This window comes from Pseudorasbora parva, chromosome 1 (assembly GCF_024679245.1).
Source record: "Pseudorasbora parva isolate DD20220531a chromosome 1, ASM2467924v1, whole genome shotgun sequence".
In the NCBI taxonomy this organism is placed as follows: domain Eukaryota; kingdom Metazoa; phylum Chordata; class Actinopteri; order Cypriniformes; family Gobionidae; genus Pseudorasbora; species Pseudorasbora parva.
Genome location: NC_090172.1, coordinates 4,945,610 through 4,965,860, shown reverse-complemented (window position 1 = coordinate 4,965,860; position 20,251 = coordinate 4,945,610). Strand labels below are relative to the sequence as shown.

General features: G+C 37.9%; 1 protein-coding gene across 4 annotated transcripts in view; it reads left to right on the top strand.

The window, feature by feature from the left end:
- The window catches only part of ano1a (anoctamin 1, calcium activated chloride channel a), a 71,753-nt gene that overhangs the window by 3,359 nt on the left and 48,143 nt on the right, over window positions 1–20,251 (top strand). For 2 of the 4 annotated variants that reach the window (XM_067456156.1, XM_067456068.1), the window contains exons 1-3: window positions 4,321–4,743; window positions 10,938–11,110; window positions 17,926–18,240. In XM_067456156.1, the coding sequence (XP_067312257.1) occupies window positions 4,686–4,743; window positions 10,938–11,110; window positions 17,926–18,240 (546 nt within the window). In that variant the 5' untranslated portion in view covers window positions 4,321–4,685. Of the gene's footprint in view, window positions 1–140; window positions 339–4,320; window positions 4,744–10,937; window positions 11,111–17,925; window positions 18,241–20,251 lie in introns of those variants that run through there. The other 2 variants (XM_067456313.1, XM_067456245.1) reach the window with 2 other exon arrangements.

The window sequence follows — 20,251 nt, the reverse complement described above, 5'->3', positions numbered from 1 at the left end:
ATTAGACTGCACACACACGTATAAATGTTCGCCGGTCCCGCGCCTGCCCACATTCCTCCTGACCTGCTTGGTTTAATAGTGAGGGGAACACCTATGAATACGTCATAGCAGTGCTGTGCACGCGCTGTCCACACATCGCGCGTAAAGCCTACGGTGCGTCGCGTCGATTTTGTACGAAAAGTAGCTTACTGTACTTTAGTTTTTAAGACTTCGCACTTTGCGAGGTGTGAAGCGCAGAGAGATTTACACGTTCTTAAGTGGTTGAAAGATAAAGTGCTTGAGCAGGTGAGCAGGAGTCAAGAGCTGGAGCGCTGGAGTGATTTCCTCTCCGAGCACAAGTAAGAGTTGACATTTTCATTCTTCTTCTCAAATTGTGAAGTGACCGGTTCCAGCTTTGAAGCAAAGATGACTTGAAAACGTCAAGACATTACTTTCTTGCGGGAAGTAGGCTATTGACTAGACTGCCTGGTGTCACCGGTGTGAGTCCGTAAGGTGTGCGCGTCCTCAGCTGATCTCTGTAAAGTTTAATCAGTTGACATACCTGGAAATAATCACAAAATGTTATCGCACATGGTGGTTATGTAGTCTAGCCAAGAAACGTTTAACATCACACTTAAGTTAAGAATTTAAACGGACCAATCCTTGCAAAATAAAAATAAATAAAAAGTCCGTGGCTGCATAGGCGTCGAAAAGATAGCCTACCACCCATTCCTACTTCAAAATCATAATAACAACGTTTGCTTATTAACATTTTTGATTAATTTAAACAAATTTAATGAATTATATAATTATTAAATAACAAAAAACCTGTTAAAGAATTGTATGCCGTTTGAGAGAGTGTAGCTACTGCTAGATAGATATCACACTCACACTTACCTGCATCTTTTAAAGCTGCACTGTGTAACTTTTTTAGTTTGTTCTTAGCTAAAAACACTTAGTTCTTTCAAAAATATATGTGCTTATTAATGTATATTTACTTCTTTCAAGTAATAAAGTATTCTCGTAAGTTTATTATATGCCATTGAAAATACATACGGTACGGGTGAGGGGTTCGAATGCCGGTCGCCATGTTGCCCCTTCATCTTGAAAGTACAGTAGCCAAAGAGGGACATACCCGTAAATTCAAGCTTCGCCTTTCGCGTTTTAACACTATGGCAGCGTGTCGAATGTGAAGAGGGGGATTGCCGTGTTAATCTTGGACTAAATCGGCCACCGTAGGAGTTAAAACGAAATCAGAATTGAGAGGAACAGAAACTATAATTCACTGGATGGTCATATATCTTTTCACCGCTCGATGGGGGAAAATATCACACAGTGTATTGTTCATTGGGTCAAATTATAGTAATGAAACGAAAATCATGAGAGGACGAAATCATACCCTTTTTTTATATATCCTCACTGTGAGTGCTAGGCAAACACTTTGCTGTGGAGAGAAGTTTAAAGCTGCAGTCCATAAGTTTTGCCTCTTTGTCGCCATCTCTGTTTGAAAACCTGCAATTGCAGTTATTTGCGGAATTATCATGTTTATGCGGGTTGTGCATCTGCACGGCTCCTCAGCGCCGATTTATTAATGTTTTGAGGTGTGTGTGGCTGTCATTCATTCATTCACCACACCGGTGTGGATACTGTGCTTGGAAGTATTACTAAAATAAAAAATGTCCCTGCTAAATGTATTCTGAACAAGTACGTAACATGTCTGATACTTTTGTTTAGACCAACTGAGGGGAAAAAAGCATTACAATAAATTGCACTACCAACGGTGATTTAAATCTAACGTCGCTTGGCTCATATCACATCAGATCGTGCAAATTATTATTGTTATACTTAACATCAGCATTGCGTGACTATGTGTATTAATGCTGCATTCCAGGCAGGTTTTTGAGTCCGTGACTTCAAACCATGACTCACGACTTTGTAGCATTCCAGGAAAAGTCTCGCCAAACTGCCTGAGTGCAAGGAATTGTGGGAGCTAGATGTAAACAAAACATGCCGGACCTATGGGGCTTATGCTCATTTACAGTCATTTCTATCGCCAAAGGCGCTTACTCCTTGCTTATTTGAGGAAAAGAGTGGAGAAAAAAACGTTGCATAAGTCAAGAGAAGCTGTTATACCTTTTATTTTACATTTTAAATATATCTGGAAATGTATTTGGTTATTAATTTATTCTTGTACTCAATGAACTGGAAACTAGATAACGCTAGAAAAGCTGCTGATAATGCATAATATTTTCTGATAAAAATGTTAGAGCAATACCCTATTTTAATAAACGATTTGGTTTTAATGCATGATTTTCATAAACACTACATCGTAGGCGCTGCCATTGTTGTTTCGGGGGCTATGTGACGTCAGAACTCGTAACTGGGTGAACATCGATCTAGTACGAGTTCACAGGTGGGACCTCAGGGGTTTAATGGCCGCTCCAGTGCACTTTCACAGGTAGAAGGTTGGAAAAACACGAGTTACGGGTTGTCTGGATCGCAGCTTTAGTTTGTATTTTATCGTTACCTGTAGATTTCAATTTCTGTACAGCCTAATCTTTTGCTTTTGACTACATGTGAATCTTTCTGGATTACAATCTGCCATCAAATTGTTAATTATTCCAGCTGCTGTGAGAAAAAGCTATAGCATCCTCACATGCGATACGACTAGCTGGAGCTCCTCCTTTATATACAGCGTCACGCAGACATGCTCGAATTTATTGTGGAAATCCACCAGTACCTCTCAAATTATAATGCATTATTATAAGTTTACCAGACTAAAAGAGATCACAGAGCGCTGAAACGTGGCTCTCAAACATCAAATAGTTTAAGGGGGGGGTGAAACACTCAGTTTCAGTCAATCTCATGTCAATCTTGAGGACCTATATAGTAGTATTGCATCCTTCATATCTTCAAAAAGTCTTTAGTTTTATTATATTTATAAAAGAAATATGGGCTGTACCGAGTCTTTCCGGAAAAAACAGAGCGCCTGGAGGCGTATCATGTGGGTGGAGCTAAAGAATGACGAGCACAAAGCGTCCTCAAGCGTGGAGAAACTCATGGCTCAGCTAATATAGATTATGATCCAGAATCATTCGGAGGCTGAAATAAATTGAACAGGAGTAACAGCAGCAGCAGGGCGTCCGTCTCAGTGGTATGGACTGTATTTAGTGGCCTGTCAACATTTGTGTGTCTTTACTCGCAGTTTATGAGGACATGATTCGGTTTATGGACTATTGTATACGACTAAACCTTGGCAGTAGCAAGCAAAACGGTTTTGCACGTCAGACTAGTGTAACGTTATACAGAACAACAATGGAGTAACCGTTAGCGCATTTGAATGACGAAGCACGCGATCGTGTTGTTTACTGATGTTTACTCACGCGACGATAGCCAACAGCACAGACATTTGAAGCCGTTTTACTCACCGGCTGCTTCCAAAGCAGGACCGAACCTTTATCACTGGGACCGCTCCGTCAAAAACACACTTCTTTGGTATGAAGCGTTTAAGTCGCTTGATGTCACCCATAGGAATAAAGTTGAGCTCGGCGCCTGGATCGACTGGATCTGCACCTGAGAGTGTTTATGGGCGGCGTGCATTTCCTCTCTCGCTCTAGTCACACGCCCGCGCACCCTACCGGGAGAAGAGCCGTACGGCCCATACAAGGACCTTTTCGCTCTATTAACGTCAAGCCGAGCCATACTCGAAAAAAACTCTCAGAAGCTTGTGAGAAACCGGAAGGAGTATTTTTGACACAGAAATACTCCATCAAACGTCCAACATTAGTTTTTGAAAGTTCATGTAGGCTATTGTTCATAACTCTGCCCAATCCGATTCCATATCACATATGCTATCGAAAATGTCCTAATTCTCAAACGTTTGCACTCATTGCACTAATTTTTTTTTAACTAGGAATCTAGTAGCATTTATGATAATTCCACTAGCACGTGAAGGCAGCATAGCAACAGCCATTAAGTTCTGTTAAAAAACAACAACAATGGTTTGTATTTTATAACATCGTGAATGGTGGCTAATCTAATCCAAGGTAGCAAATTAGCCCTTATATAATAATAATAAATAGCCCTTATATAAAACATTCTAGCCAGACTTCTAATTACAGGCCAGTTGTTGGTCAAAACAATGGTTTGTTATTTTTGTAGTTTTATTTAGGCCTATTTATTTATTTATTTATTTATCTATCGCAATTTCATATTTCATATGTTTCTTCTGAGTTTTACCGTTATAATGGTCAAATCTACTCTGTGAAAATTCGCTAGCTGGAGTAAAAGGTGTGACAACTAGCCCCGCTTCACATTTATAGCCGACGTGCATGCGTCCGTGTGTAGCCCAACACAAACATGCTGTAGAGTGAGTTCAACACATAATTTACCAGAGCAGAATGAGATAAGCACGCATTCAACTGGTGTTGCTTCAGGAACTACCCAAAAGCGCATCTGATAAGAGGACGAGCTCGTGTGTCTGGTGGTGATGTAGATGTGTGTGGTCGGTGCGCGAGATAAAAACGCATTCGCGCGGATCCGGTCCTTCATGTTAATACTTCAGGAACGATCGCGGAGGGTCGTCTCTCTCCCACTCACACACACACACGCACACATACACACACACACACACACACACGCCGCGTACACGACACACAACTTCACTACATCCACCTGGAAACTAGATACAACGCACATTTGCGCCAATGAAGGGTGAAGATGATGTAAATACTGCGATGAAAGATGAGGAGGCTGATGGCTCGGGTGAGTTTCTTGTGTTTTGTGTTGAGATTATTTTATTATTTTGACAATGGATATTAAATATCGATAACGCTCCGTAGCCGTATACAAAATATACATTAACGCATGGTTATGATGCACAGATTGCTTTGCAAGACAGTTTATGATATCCAGGTATGTTATAAATAATGCATTGAGCAAAAACCTGTTGACTGATGTAATTCATAATAAAATAATGCTCATATTAAAGTCAGATAAGCTGTATGGATATTGAAGCTTGTATTATTTGGTGAGCAGCAGTGGGTTTAGTGCAGTCACGCATTGCCTGCAGGCAACACGCACACACGCACACACACACACACACACACACACAGAGCGAGCGCGCACATGAGGAAAATCCATCGCAGCATCATCTTGAGAGAGAGAGAGAGAGAGAGAGAGAGAGAGAGAGAGAGAGAGAGAGAGAGAGAGAGAGAGAGAGAGAGAGAGAGAGAGAGAGAGAGAGAGAGAGAGAGAGAGAGAGAGAGAGAGAGAGAGAGGAGAGAGAGAGAGAGAGAGAGAGAGAGAGAGAGATGCTGTTCTGAGGGGGCGGTGCATGTCAACCTGAGCTGGCAGAGGGGATTTTCCCAGTTGGGGAAAGTGAAGGCATGTGGCAGTGTGAATGTTAATAGTTTATTGTGGAATATATGCCTGAAATATAAAACCTGTAGTATTTTCCATATTTCTCTGAACACGAGTTCAGTAAAAGTGACACGATTAATGGGTGTCATTCTGAAAAATGTTTTCATTAGTCAGAAATCATTCATGTGGATGTAATCGCTTCTTTATCTATACCGACACTGGCAAAGGAGTATGACAAGTCCTCATAAACATAAAGAACATAACATGTGATGATGGGTTGGTTATTAGTTTTCTGGTTAAGGTAGGACAATTTTGAAAGCAGTTCTGATGAATTATGAGGACTGATATGCAAGCAAGCACAAAGTAAATATCATGCATCAGTGTTGCTGTGCAATAGCCCAAATATGATATTGATACACACCATATAAAATCATTGTTTTTACAGAATAAAACTGGCAGCTACACTGATCTGGTTGAAGTGAATAACACTGATTATCTCTTCATCACGGCTCCTGTTAGTGGGCGGGATATATTAGGCAGCAAGTGAACATTTTGTCCTCAAAGTTGATGTGTAAGAAGCAGGAAAAATGAGCAAGTGTAAGGATTTGAGCGAGCTTGACAAGAGCCAAATTGTGATGGCTAGACGACTGGGTCAGAGCATCTCCAAAACTGCAGCTCTTGTGGGCTGTTCCCGGTCTGCAGTGGTCAGTATCTATCAAAAGTGCTCCAAGGAAGGAACAGTGGAGAACCGGCCACAGGGTCATGGGTCATTGATGCCCGTGGGGAGAGAAGGCTGGCCCGTGTGGTCCGATCAAACAGACGAGCTAAAATTGCTCAAGTTATTGCTGGTTCTGATAGAAAGGTGTCAGAAAACACAGTGCTACCCTAGGCATTGTTGCAGATTCAGAAGCATGTACACCTTTTCATGGAAACGGTATTCTGGTGGCTGAGGCTCTTCCAGCAGATAATGCTCCTGCCACAAAGAAAAAATCCTCAGGAATGGTTTGAGGAGCACAACGAGTTTGGCGTTGACTCGGCCTCCAAATTCCCCAGATCTCAATCCAATCGAGCATCTGTGGGATGTGCTGAACAAACGATCCATGGAGGCCCCACCTCCTCGCAACTTCAGGACTTATAGGATCTGCTGATAATATCTTGATGCCACATACCACAGCACACCTTCAAGGGTCTAGTGGAGTTCATTCCTCGACAGGTCAGGGCTAGAGATCGTCCGCTATGGGTTGAAGTTTTCATCTTCCTGAGAACCAGAAAAAAGATTTTGTGAATGTAGTGTTTTTTTTAGGTCGTTGTGTTGTTTGGAGCATAAAAAACAATTGGATATTTTTGGGTTTATAAAAAAAATGTTGTATGCTCTGTAGAGGACACCAGAACCCATTTATTGACATGAAGACATGAACAGGCAAACAGATGTTTTTTTTTTTTTTTGTTTCATTCACTAATCAATTTTTATGCTTCAAGGTTTTTTCAATCAAAACTTTGTATAAAGATGATTTTCAACTATGTAATGAAAGATATAGGCCAAACAGAATAATTAAGAATAAACATGGCCATAAATGCCATTCCCATCGTATGCAATGCATACGCTATATCATATTTGCATAGTAATGTGTTTTCAGGACAATATGTAATGTAAAAAGATGTGTAATAATGGGAGTAATAAAAGGGAATGTATTCTTAAGAATCTCATATTTCATAAGAATATCCGGACTTAAACCTGTGTATGTTGTCATAGAAATTCACAAAAATATAATGTCCTCTTCAGAGTTAACCTGTATTCGGATATTTCTGTCTCCTGCAGAGTGAATCCAGTTATATTTAGATGTCACTTCCGAAACTTTGCAGCATGCAGTTGGCCGTCGGTCCTCTTAGCAGCATGAAAATCAATAGCTTTATTCAATGGATTTTATACACTGTACAGCCACAAGATTCTCGAGCCTTAACTCAGCACTGAATAAAAACTCTGCCGTTTTGAGCAGTGAGATTTCTGATCGTGTTCAAGATTTCACAACTGTGATTGAATACATTACTCTATGCTGTTTTTTTATTTCACTAAGTTAAGCAACACTTCATGATTGTATATATAGTAAATATATGGCCATAGGACTTCGAAATATCAGAATTTAAACCTTAATTTGAGACGTCTCCCAGAAGTGTTGTTGAATCTTCCCAAAAGTTTTGGCTTGGGTCCTTCACGTGGCCGACCTCTAGTCAGGGCAGTTTTGTCAGCAAAAGGGGGACCAACACAATATTAGGAATTAATGTTATGCCTGATCGGTGTAGATCTTTGTCAGAATAATTAGCAAGGCCACGTTGCTGCTAAATCACTTTTGTGCTTTTATTATATACTGACATATAACATAACACTGACGATAAAAAGAACCACACAATGAATTAAATTCATCACAAGTAGCCTTCCCTCAAGCTGAGGTAAATATAGAGGTGCACAGAGTCATGCACACAATTAACAATCACGACACTAAAATAGTGCAATAAACATTAATTTAACAACGTACTGAATATTAGTTAACAACATGTACTTATTATAGGACGATGGTTAGTTGCATGTAATTATGTATAATTCACTGTTACTATGGTAAGTGTGTGTAACAAGGACACTGTAAATTAGAGAAAAAAAACAGTTATTAAAATGAAAAACCATCACGTGTCACACAGGGAATTCATGTCAATTTACTGCTTTTCACTGTAAAATAAAATAATTTTATTTGAAACATTTGTACATTTAACATATTTTACAAAATGTAAGGTTATATCTATATTTTTCCCCCATAAGGGAACTTACTGTTAACTAATTAACAGCTTTTTACTGTTGCGTTTAAAATTACGATAATGTTTTTACAGTGTAGCCTTTGTGTTTGCCTTCTAATGGCAGCTGATTTTACATGGTTTATGATAGGGATGCACCATATCAGTCTCGGACGGTATATGTTCTCCGATAAGTACATTTGGCTGATATATTAAAGCCAATAAATAATGTTTTATTTTCTTCAGCTGAGACACTTCAGATGCACACTGTTCACCATGATGGTTTTGAATTTCTTGAAATATGATTGAAATCTCTTCAAAAAGGAAAATACAGTTCAGTGCAAGTCTGTCTTTTAGGCAATATACAATTATAATGAGATTATAATTGTGTGTTTGATACATGGCTTTAAATGGTGAAACTTTTGTTTTTGTAATCAGGTTCTCAAAAATGATAAATTTGTATCAATATCCAATATATTGTTTATCGTCTTTCAAATATAAAGACTTATCGGTATCGGCCAATATTTTCATATCAGTGCATCCCTAGGAACATGCTAGTTAGCTTTGGTTATTAGCTTGTCTGAATTGATGGATCAGATGGACTCGTGTGGCTGAGACTGTCCCGTTAGACTGTTACCAAACTATAGCTGGAGCTGGTAAACCACCTTGGACCAATAACAACTTGACCACCTTACACTGATATGACATGGATTTCCCCACAGAAACAAATATAATTCAACAAAATCTTATTATTTATCATTTTTTAATTATTACAGAAAATATTATATAATATTATGAATATGATATTATAAAATAAAATTACATGAATATTTCCGTTACCTAATTGTTTCACCTTTAATATGCTATTTTATTATTAGGATAATTTGTATTAATACCCCTAGATAATGTTATTTATTAAAACCCCTAGTTTCCATATATCTGTCAAAATATTTTTCTTGTGTTATTTATTGTGATCACATTCAATTTTAAATTGAATACAAGAGGAAAAGGCAAAACTGACATTATTGCAGTGACAATCCCCGGAGCAATTTGAGTACACACAGACACACACACACACACACACACACACACACACACGTATCCCACAATGACCTACATATGCATTCTAGGGAGGAAAATGTAGTCATGTTTTTCTATAGGATGTTGTTTTTTGAGATTTTGTTTCACCATCGTATAACACCATTGTATTACCACTCCATTTTTAAGAACATATTATCTATTAGGTTTTGTCAAGGTCCTGAGATGGAATATTTGGTTGTGTACAGTGTCGTAAATGAACTGTTTTTGCCTTCAGCTGCTCTGTAATTGTGTTGGGAGGCTTTATTGTTTTCAGGTGTCTGCTGTGCTTACATTAATTTAGAAAAATATGCTGACCTCTGCTCTGTTTTTCCTCCTGTGATTTATAAAACACAACAGAAGTCATGATGGTGTTAAATTAAGTATGTTCCAAAATTCTAAGACTTTGTTGAAAAAATCAAATGTAAATGAAAATTATTGAACAAAGAAACATTATAAGCTTACAGACACTTACATTTATTTTGCATTTAAACTTGCTTTTTCTCTTTAAATGCAAGTCAAACTAATCTTCACACCAGATGGTTATTTGCAATCCTTTGACACAAATAGGGTGAAATAATAGATTTTCACCTGAGAAGCCAAATTACAAAAGGGTAATGACTTTAGAAAGATGTCAGCAGCATTATTTTATTTTCACCCAGAGATTGGTAGGTCTGTTAGTGAAATCTGTTGACTTCAGCAATCTTTGTTGCATTATATACCAATGGCTACGATTCAGAAGTGGGGGAGAAAGCACTTCTTGTGCTTTTTTCCCCCCAAGTTTTCATGACTTTAACTCAAGAAGTATTAAATATATCTTAATATCCTTTTATATTCTGGTTTTAATAAACATTTCTTTTGGTAACTTCATTTTAAAGGCTCTATATGTGTCAATCCCAGAGATATGGAGATCTTAATGTGGCTCCATGAGTAAATTGGTGAATTGTATACATTTTCAGTGGTCAAAAACCAAATGCAGGTCACTTTGCATACAGCTGATGTATTTTTTTTCTTCTTCTTTGTTTAAAGAGGAATATCTGAAACACAAATGTTGAAATCTTATTTTTTATATCAACACAATTGCATTGAATATACCTGTCTAAGTGCCTATTTTTCCAAAGTTTGCATGCCTGTCACTCAAAAATTATTAAAGGTATCACAATATGATTTTAGATTCTGGTTCTCAACAAACTTTTCTTTGAAAATCTTCATTTTCAAGGCCCAATGTGTTTCAATCATATAGATATGGGGAGCTCAATATGGCTCTACATTCAATTTGTTGAATTTTTTACCCATTTTCAAGTTCCCAATTTACCAAAGTTTTCCCTTTTTTTAAGCTGTTGCCATTAGTGTATATAATGCAAGAAGTTTGCTGAAGTCAACCGATTTTACTAACAGACCTAACAATCTCTGAGTGAAAAAAAAATAATGCTGCCAACCCTCTAAAATAATTTTTAGCCCCCTGTAATTTGGAAAATCCAAATTGTAATTTTGACCCCTTTACAGAATAATGGATTATTCGGTAAATAAAATTATTAAATAATAATAATATTTAATATTTTGGCTTTCTTCTTTATTTACATATTTCTTTCAGCAAAATCCAATATTTTAGCCAGGGACCTTTGGTTTACTTGACAAGAAATGACCCCATTGAGATTGATTTAGCGTTGCACTTTGTGTTCCTATCACAAAGCAATAATGTTTGCACTGATAAATTTCAGTTTTCTCTTCAACAGGTGAGAAACTCTTGGGTTTCAACAGCACAGAGGAGCAGCCATCAGGGCTGGGAGGACAGGACACCATGTGGCGAAATGAGAGATATGAATCTGTCCCGTTGGATGTGAAGGGGATTGAAGATGACAACTCTAAAGGCACGAGGGACTCCCTACACCCCCAGACTGGCTCTGCTGTAAGTCACAACAAAACAGGATTTCGTTCATTTTATTCCAGGGATAAAGACATATTACCGGTTCCACTTTAAACACCCATGTTTTCCTCCTGTCTCTCTAGTACAGCATAATTTGCAAGTCAAACTTTGGGCAAATATATGGACATTTGAATGCTTCAGTTTTCACTTTTGCAGTGATGTATTTGAGAACAGGTGATATGAAATTAAAGCTAGGGATGTTAAATTACATGAATAGTCACATTTGCATTGTGTTTGTGCAAGGCAAATACTCTTATTAGCTTTTATCATATTTGGTCATTAATAAAACATCCAAATATATGTATTTCACGAAAAAGCTAAAGCTTGCCAAACACATTGCTTCATTGCTCCAGATGGTGCAGTAAACTTCAAGTACTGCAGATTTTGAGTACCCTGCGGGTGTGCTAAACTATTTTGCATTCTGAGGGCGTATTTGATCATTTGTGCAAATTTCCAGGACAGACTGGTCACTTTGAAATACCCTCTGCTAATCCTGAATGACTTTATACAAATGTATTCAACCATGTGTTTGGTGCTTGTTTATAGATTTGGTACTATTTGAGTGTGGTGGTGTTACACATCCTTAAAAGGATGTATCCACATATTCATGATTGTGATGACAAATAACTTAAAGGAATACTAGTATGTACTTACTTTTGGCCCTTAGTTAAAAAACAAAGCTGCATGCATTTTGTGGCAGAACGTTGTTTCGGTTGTGCTTTGGCTCTGAGTGACTGTGCGGATGAATACGATTATCCTTCTGCAGGCGTAAGAGAGAGAACCAGTTTAGATGGAAATGATCTCATGACTAGCTAAAGACGTTACTGTAGCTTTACCCATTAATAGATGTTGTACTTCCTTGAAAATTAACTCCAGGACAACGCTACAACAACAATAATGAAATGAGCTTTTGCAATAGATAATGCTTAACAATGAACTCTGTAAGAAAGCTACATATGGGAATTTATCTGTTCTAGAGTTGTCAGTAGCACTGACTTTAGGACCGAGTTGGTACTGAAATTTTAAAAATGTGACGATACCAGCATTTCCCTCCAGCATTTTGAACACTGTTGAACTGATTCTTAAACACCTCTAATTGCCCATTGTGTTCACATGCTCAACATGTATGCCTCTGATTGGCCATTATGTTCATGCACTCAACATACAGTATATGTCTCTGATTGGCTACAATGATCAACGCTCTTCACAAAGCATACACATAGATACACACGGGGATGTTTGAAAGCAGGCATCTATCGGCGGATCCCTAATATACACTCACCTAAAGGATTATTATGAACACCATACTAATACTGTGTTTGATCCCCTTCAGAACTGCCTTAATTCTACGTGGCATTGATTCAACAAGGTGCTGAAAGCATTCTTTAGAAATGTTGGCTCATATTGATAGGATAGCATCTTGCAGTTGATGGAGATTTGTGGGATGCACATCCAGGGCACGAAGCTCCCGTTCCACCACATCCCAAAGATGCTCTATTGGGTTGAGATCTGGTGACTGTGGGGGCCATTTTACAACAGTGAACTCATTGTCATGTTAAAGAAACCAATTTGAAATGATTCGAGCTTTGTGACATGGTGCATTATCCTGCTGGAAGTAGCCATCAGAGGATGGGTACATGGTGGTCACAAAGGGATGGACATGGTCAGAAACAATGCTCAGGCAATTAAACAATGCCCAATTGGCACTAAGGGGCCTAAAGTGTGCCAAGAAAACATCCCCCACACCATTACACCACCACCACCAGCCTGCACAGTGGTAACAAGGCATGATGGATCCATGTTCTCATTCTGTTTACACCAAATTCTGACTCTACCATCTGAATGTCTCAACAGAAATCAAGACTCATCAGACCAGGCAACATTTTTCCAGTCTTTAACTGTCTAATTTTCGTGAGCTTGTGCAAATTGTAGCCTCTTTTTCCTATTTGTAGTGGAGATGAGTGGTGCCTGGTGAGGTCTTCTGCTTATGTAGCCCATCCGCCTCAAGGTTGTGTGTGTTGTGGCTTCACAAATGCTTTGCTGCATACCTTGGTTGTAACGAGTGGTTATTTCAGTCAAAGTTGCTCTTCTATCAGCTTGAATCAGTCGGCCCATTCTCCTCTGACCTCTATTATCAACAAGGCATTTTTGGATGTTTTTCCCTTTTCACACCATTCTTTGTAAACCCTAGAAATGGTTGTGTGTGAAAATCCCAGTAACTGAGCAGATTGTGAAATACTCAGGTTGTTGGCCCGTCTGGCACCAACAACCATGCCATGCTTAAAATTCTTTCCCATTCTGACATTGTCTGGACCAGGACCACACCCTGAAATGCATTAAAGCAACTGCCATGTGATTGGTTGATTAGATAATTGCATTATTGAGAAATTGAACATGTGTTCCTAATAATCCTTTAGGTGAGTGTATCCCTAATATAGGGTAGTCAAAAACACACAAGGAGAAGCATTGGATTAATACAACATCAGAAATCACACACATTCGCATTCGGACGGAATTTGATTTCTCAGAGGGAAGAGTTTGCAGAAAAACAGTAGGTAATTTGGTTGTGTGTGAAAAATTTGGATGGGATTAAAATCATTAAAAAAAAAAGTTACCTGTGAAACATGAATTTCTCTAACGTCCCCCTGGAAAACTAGTCCCATCCAAATAGGGCTATAGTGTACCTTTTAACAATCCTTCATCTTAGAATAAGCACTTGATACATACTTTTGCATCCTTCTAGGGGAGGAAGTTGTCAAAAGGGATCTATCTCATTAATCATAATTGCTTGAATATGTGTTTTCCCTAGTATCTAATTCAGAAAAATTTACCATAAGAAATATTTGTACAGAAGTGTAGTCAATGCAATGGCCCGAAGGCTAAGCGAAAGTGAAAAAAAATTAAATGTTTCATTTGACCTTCTTAAGCTTCAGTAATTGGATATGTGTAATTTAAAAGTCATTAACCTATTTTCATGAATAAGACTAAATAGAAGATGCAGCAGTGAGAAACTGAGAAATTTCTTTTGCGTTTTTGACTTCCTCCTCTGAGCTAATGTGATTTGTTTACTGGTATTGTCGTAAATCCCTGCATTGTGGTTCTCACTTCCCTTAATACACAGAAGTGGCATGATAAGTGGTCAAATAACTGTGCTGGAAACCCAAAAGTAATGGGTTCAAACCTTACAAGGGATGCTGCATGAAAAGCAGAGTTGCTGAGTTCCAGTTTGTTCTTAAGCAAAGTGCACAAAGTGTTCTGAAACGCTATTCGTATGGAATTAGTTTTACAGATGGAGTAATGTAATTTTACCACAGGACGTCTTTAATATTAATGGCCAATTCGCAACGGATAAGAAATCTCAGTACATCTTCCAGAAATGGGAGGGGTAACTCGATTTATGCACTGCTATCACCTCCCTCGCATTATGTGCATATTACTTTGTTTCCTGATATCATGTGCGCAAACATACAGCATGATTTAAGATATGTACATTTTCTGAAGAAAATGTGTGGTGCTTGCTTAGAACACAGCTGAATGCTTCAAGTGCCCCCATACTTGGCAAAAATGTGGAAAAATATGTTTAAGCAGGAAATGACAAAATATTTACATACACACTATATTGACAAAAGTTTTGGGATGCCTGTCTTTTTGCACATGAACTTTAATGACATGCCATTCTTAATCTGTAGGGTTTAATATGTATTTGGACCATCCTTTTTCACCAAAGGTGTTCTATTGGGTGGAGTGCAGGCCAGTTAAGTTCCTCCACACCAAACTCGCTCATCCATGTCTTTATGGACCGACGCTTTGTGCACTGGTGCACAGTCATGTTGGGACAGGAAGGGGCCATCCCCTAACTGTACCGATAAAATTGGGAGCATGAAATTGTCCAGAATGTTTTGGTATGCTGAAGCATTAAAGGGGTGGTAAGACTCATTCTTTCGAAGGCTTGATTGTGTTTGTGGGGTGCACTGTAACATGTGTTCATGCTTTTTTTTTTTTTTAAAGCATTATTTTTCATACATTTTACCTTTATTCTGCACTGCTCTGTCCCTCCTTATAAAAATGGTCTGATTGTTTTCAGGTTCTATGAAGCCGGTCCCTCAAAAATACGCAATGGGCTCAGATTAGTTAGCTGGCCCAGTGTGTTGAGATTCGCTAACCGCCCAGTGCACGTATTTTGAAAACCTTTACCGGTAGTCTGTAAAGACTGCGGATCTATAGTGATCGCTACTAAATGGCACCTTTTGTGTTTTTAGAACGATTATAGCCAAATATCTGTCGCAAGAACTATTAACCCAAAATGAACACTAAACATTGGCTTTGCTATAGTAGTCAAATCAAACACAGAACCATGTTTATCATGCCTGTAGATAAAAAAATACATAACTCTAATCAAAGAATAATTTACATTAATTCCAAGCAAGCTCGCTGTTGAGATTTAAAAAATAGTTGGTCGGAGAACATTAAGTATGAATGAACGTTTAACAAACTGGTTTGCAGAGCCAAACAGTGTTGTCATTTGTTTACTTCCTTTCTACAACGTACAATTAACAATACTAACTATTACAGGAAAACACATCAATGAAAAATAAATCATACTTACAGGTTGTGGCCCGTTTTTAAAGTTGGAACTGCTCAATCTTTCAGAAACAAGCCGTTGTGCGACTCGCGTTGATTGTTGAAGCTTTCCTGCGTAATATGTGCAGCACAAAGAGCAAGATTTGGGAAATAATTGTGAGGGTCAGAGTCAAAAATAAATTTTAACCATTGATCCCTAATTCCCCCCACCATAGGAAGGCTAAACAAAGTGGACTTGCAATCCAGATGAAAAATAGCATTTTGTCGGCATTGCACAACACTCCAGCCTACTATTTCACAGCTTTTCACATATCTTCCTTTGCTTTAAACTTTGAGCGCTGTAACTTTGCAGGTATTGTTTATGCTCAAACATCAACATTACACACTAGCTAAAGTTAGAAAATTAAAATAGTTTTACCACCCCTTTAAAAGTTCCTTTCACTGGAACTAAGGGGCCAAGCCCAAACCCTGAAAAACAACCCCACACCATAATCCATAATCCACCAAACTTTACACGTGGCACAATGCAATCAGGCAAGTACCGTTCTCCTGGCAACCGCCAAACTCAGATTCATCCATAGGATTGCCAGACAGAGAAGCGTGATTGGTCACTCCAGAGAACACGTCTCACTGCTCTAGAGTCCAGTGGCGGCTGCTTTACTCCACTGCCTCCCATGCTTTGCATTGCACTTGGTGATGAGCTGCTCGGCCATGGAAACCCATTCCATGAAGCTCTCTACACACAGTTTCTTGAGCTCATCTGAAGACCACAGAAGTGTGGAGGTCTGAAGATATTGACTACAAATAGAAAGTACTCAGAAAGTTGGTGAATTCTGCGCACCGTGACCCTCAGCATGCGCTGACCCCTCTCTGTGATTTTACATGGCCTGCCACTTCGTGACTGAGTTGCTGTTGTTCCCAATTGCTTCCACTTTGTTATAATGCCACTAACAGTTGAGCGTGGAATATTTAGTAGTGAGGAAATTTTTCGAATAGACTTATTGAACAGGTGGCAACTAATCACGGTACCACGCTTGAGTTCACTGAGCTCCTGGAATCGACCCATTCTTTCACTAATGCTTTGTAGAAGCGTCTGCATAGGGCTCAATGTATACACCTGTGGCCATGGAAGTGATTGGAACACCTGAATTCAATGATTTGGGGAGGTGTCCTAATACTTTTGGAAATAGTGTATTTATTATTTTACCCCATCTCTCCCATCCGAATAGGGCTTTAGTCTGCTATACTAGGTATATCTAGTAGTACATAACAAAAAATACTTCTGTGTGTGGCATTCTGTGTGTGAGGAATAAACATTAAATCTTAGTTGGAGGGGAATTTAAGAGCATGGGCTGATTGCCTCCCTGCCCTGATACCCGTGTTATTGCACTGCTCATTTCTCAAAAAAGAAAAGTAGATGTTGGTTTTTGAAGAAAATATTCTCTGTTTTTCTGTGAGACAGTCCAATATGTAAATACTTGCTAGTTCAAAAGGGCAGCATTTATTTTAAGATTTGTTTGTAACAATATAAATTATTTACTCTTACCTTTGATCAATTTAATGCATCATTACTGAATATTACTTTTTTGAATAAAATCCTTCTGACTCCCAAAATACAGTAGAGTAAATGCATGAAATGCAAAGGTTTCAACAGTATGATGTAAAAAAAAAAAACACACAAAAAAAACAGCAAATTCAACACACTAAGACATCAACAGGTAATCAGTTAGCTGTGATTTGGCTGGTGGGTAGTAGCTCTCTTGCCTCAGTGTTTCTATGTGTCCTTGTTCAAACACACAACGCCCCAAACTCACTGCAATCAAACCAACAGAGCTGCAGTGTTTACTGCTTCTGTAATATTAGTCTATGAATGGTTTACTTCTAGATGTTTCAGTTTACGAAGAAAAATAAACCTTTTAAAGGACCAGGAATCTACCACACCCTTCACATAAAGTGGGAAGTTGTTTGCCACATTAGTGGAAGTATGGTAAACACACAGGCAGGTTTACGTCTATGTTTGGAATAGACAGTTAATAAATATTACCAAGATTAATGGGATTTATTTTTATTCCAATCGTTTTGAGGTCACTTCCAGATCCCATTATCACTTCTGTCTTTAAATCATGTCGTAATGCATTATTACAAATGTCTCTCATTGTTATACAGATGCATATAATCCTGATTTTTTAATTTAATTTTATTTTATTTTTTTTCAGCTCCGGAAAACTCAACCGTTAGATGAGAAACCGAAGGACTCGAAACTGTGGCCGTACTTTCAGGATGGCCAAAGACGGATAGATTATGTCCTCACATACCACATCCAGAAACCCCACAGCACTCGCAAACATAAGTCCCGTTCCTGCTGCTTGAGCCGAAAGAGTAAACGAGCCAGCTCACCGGCTCGTGCGGATCCCGAACTCGCAGCTCAAGAGCAGAGGCTGGACTACCATGAGGACGACCATCGCCTCCGCAGGGAGGAGTATGAGGAGAACCTGCGTGAAATGGGCCTGGAGATGGAGAAAGATGAAGGGGTGAGTCACGAAAATCGGGATTCATAATGTATTTTGACGTCAAATTTAGGGATGCACTGACATTAAAATCTTGGCTGAGACTGATTACGATAATTCTTTGTATTTGAATAACCGATATATTGGTTTAAAGTGATTCACTTAGACAGCAGAATAATTTCTGTTGTTGAATCAGTTTAGAAACACTTGAGTGGTGTGGAGGATTGCACTAATAGGGTTATTTATCAAATATCTTCTCAGTGAAATGCTGAAGATCTATAATAATGTTGACAACCTTGCAAGCATTTTGTATGTTTGGTGTTAATGAGCTGTTACCCTTAGGATACATTCACATATTTCTCTAAAATGTTCTCCAATCCCACAAATGCTTTAATTTCTGATTGCAAAATCAGTTAATATAAGTGTTGGCAATTATGAAACAAGTTAGCACGCACTTTACTGTGTAATGTCACTTATTTGCAATCTTATTATGATTAGCGGCTTGTCTTTTGAGCTTAACTTCTGTAAACCCATGCCATTTGCTTTGATATTCACAGATTAGAGGGATTTAACTTCCTCCACTCTGCTGGTCGTTTTCATCGAGCGCTAAACCAGAATTTGGCGAAGAGGTCATAGTGTTTATCGTGCAGATGATAATAAACTGAAGTATTAGTCTAAAAGACTAAGATTAGTAGCTCTGTGAAAATGTGCAGGGAATTATTTCCTGTATATAAATCATTTGGGTTCACTTCAGTATTCTGATTGTTTCACACGGGGAGTCAAATAATGACATTCGTAGTTTCCTCTATTTCTGAGTTGAATTGTATTGCATGAATATTATTATTATTATTACTGAACCTTCAAGAATCATATTATTCCACCTCAGGCACAGTTTTGTGCCAAAACCAATATTGTTTGCTGTACAAAATGAATCCCTCTTTTTTTCCCATAACTTTTGAGCTTGACAAGGCCAATATTAATGTAAACATAATAAAACACTAATAAGACTTGAAGAAAAACTTATCTTTTTTGACAGAATGGTTCAAAGAGAGGTCTCACTCCTAGATATATATGTATATGTGACCCTGGACCACAAAACCAGTCATAAGAGTCAATTTCTAGATTTATACACATGAAAGCTGAATAAATAAGCTTTCTATTGATGTATGATTTGTTAGGATTGAACAATATTTATTTATGGTAGGATTTTTTTTTTTTTTTTGGAACCTGTGATCCTTTTTTTTTTAGGATTCACTGAATAAAAAGTTAAAAAGAACCGCATTTATTAAATAAAATTATCAATTTAACACATCCTCGCTGAATAAAAGTATTATTTTCTTTCAGAAAAGAAGGGGAAAAAAATGACTGACCCCAATTTTTAAACGGTAGTGCAGTATACTGTAACAAAATATTCATATTTTAAATAAATTATGTTCTTTTTTTAAACTTTATTAATCAAAGAATCCTAAAAAAATGATCACAGGTCAAACAAAATATTAATCAGCACAACTGTGTCCAGCGTTGATTAATAAAACCTCATATGAGAATGATTTCTGAAGGATCATGTGCCACTGAAGACTGGAGTAATGATGCTGAAAATACAGCTTTGATCACAGGAATAAATTACATTTTAAAATATATTAAAATAGAAAACCATTATTTTAAATTGTATTTCACAATATTACAGTTTTACTGTATTTTTGATCAAATAAATTCAGCCTTGGTTAGCAGAAGAGACTTCTTTCAAAAACATTAAATATATTAATGCTTCCAAACTTTTGACTGGTACTCTATGTGTATATATAATATCATAATATATCTTCATATCATATGAATTGCTTTTATTAAAAGTATTCATCTTTTTTTGGGCGGCTAATTTTACATTTTGGCTGATATTCTGATGAGGGATAAACATTTTAAAATGTTAATATTCTACAATCTGCTTTATTCTAAAAGTCGTTTTTGTTTTATTCACTAAAGTATCACTAGTACACCATTTCTGTAAAGCAGCATTCTGCAATAAAGCGGTATTAGC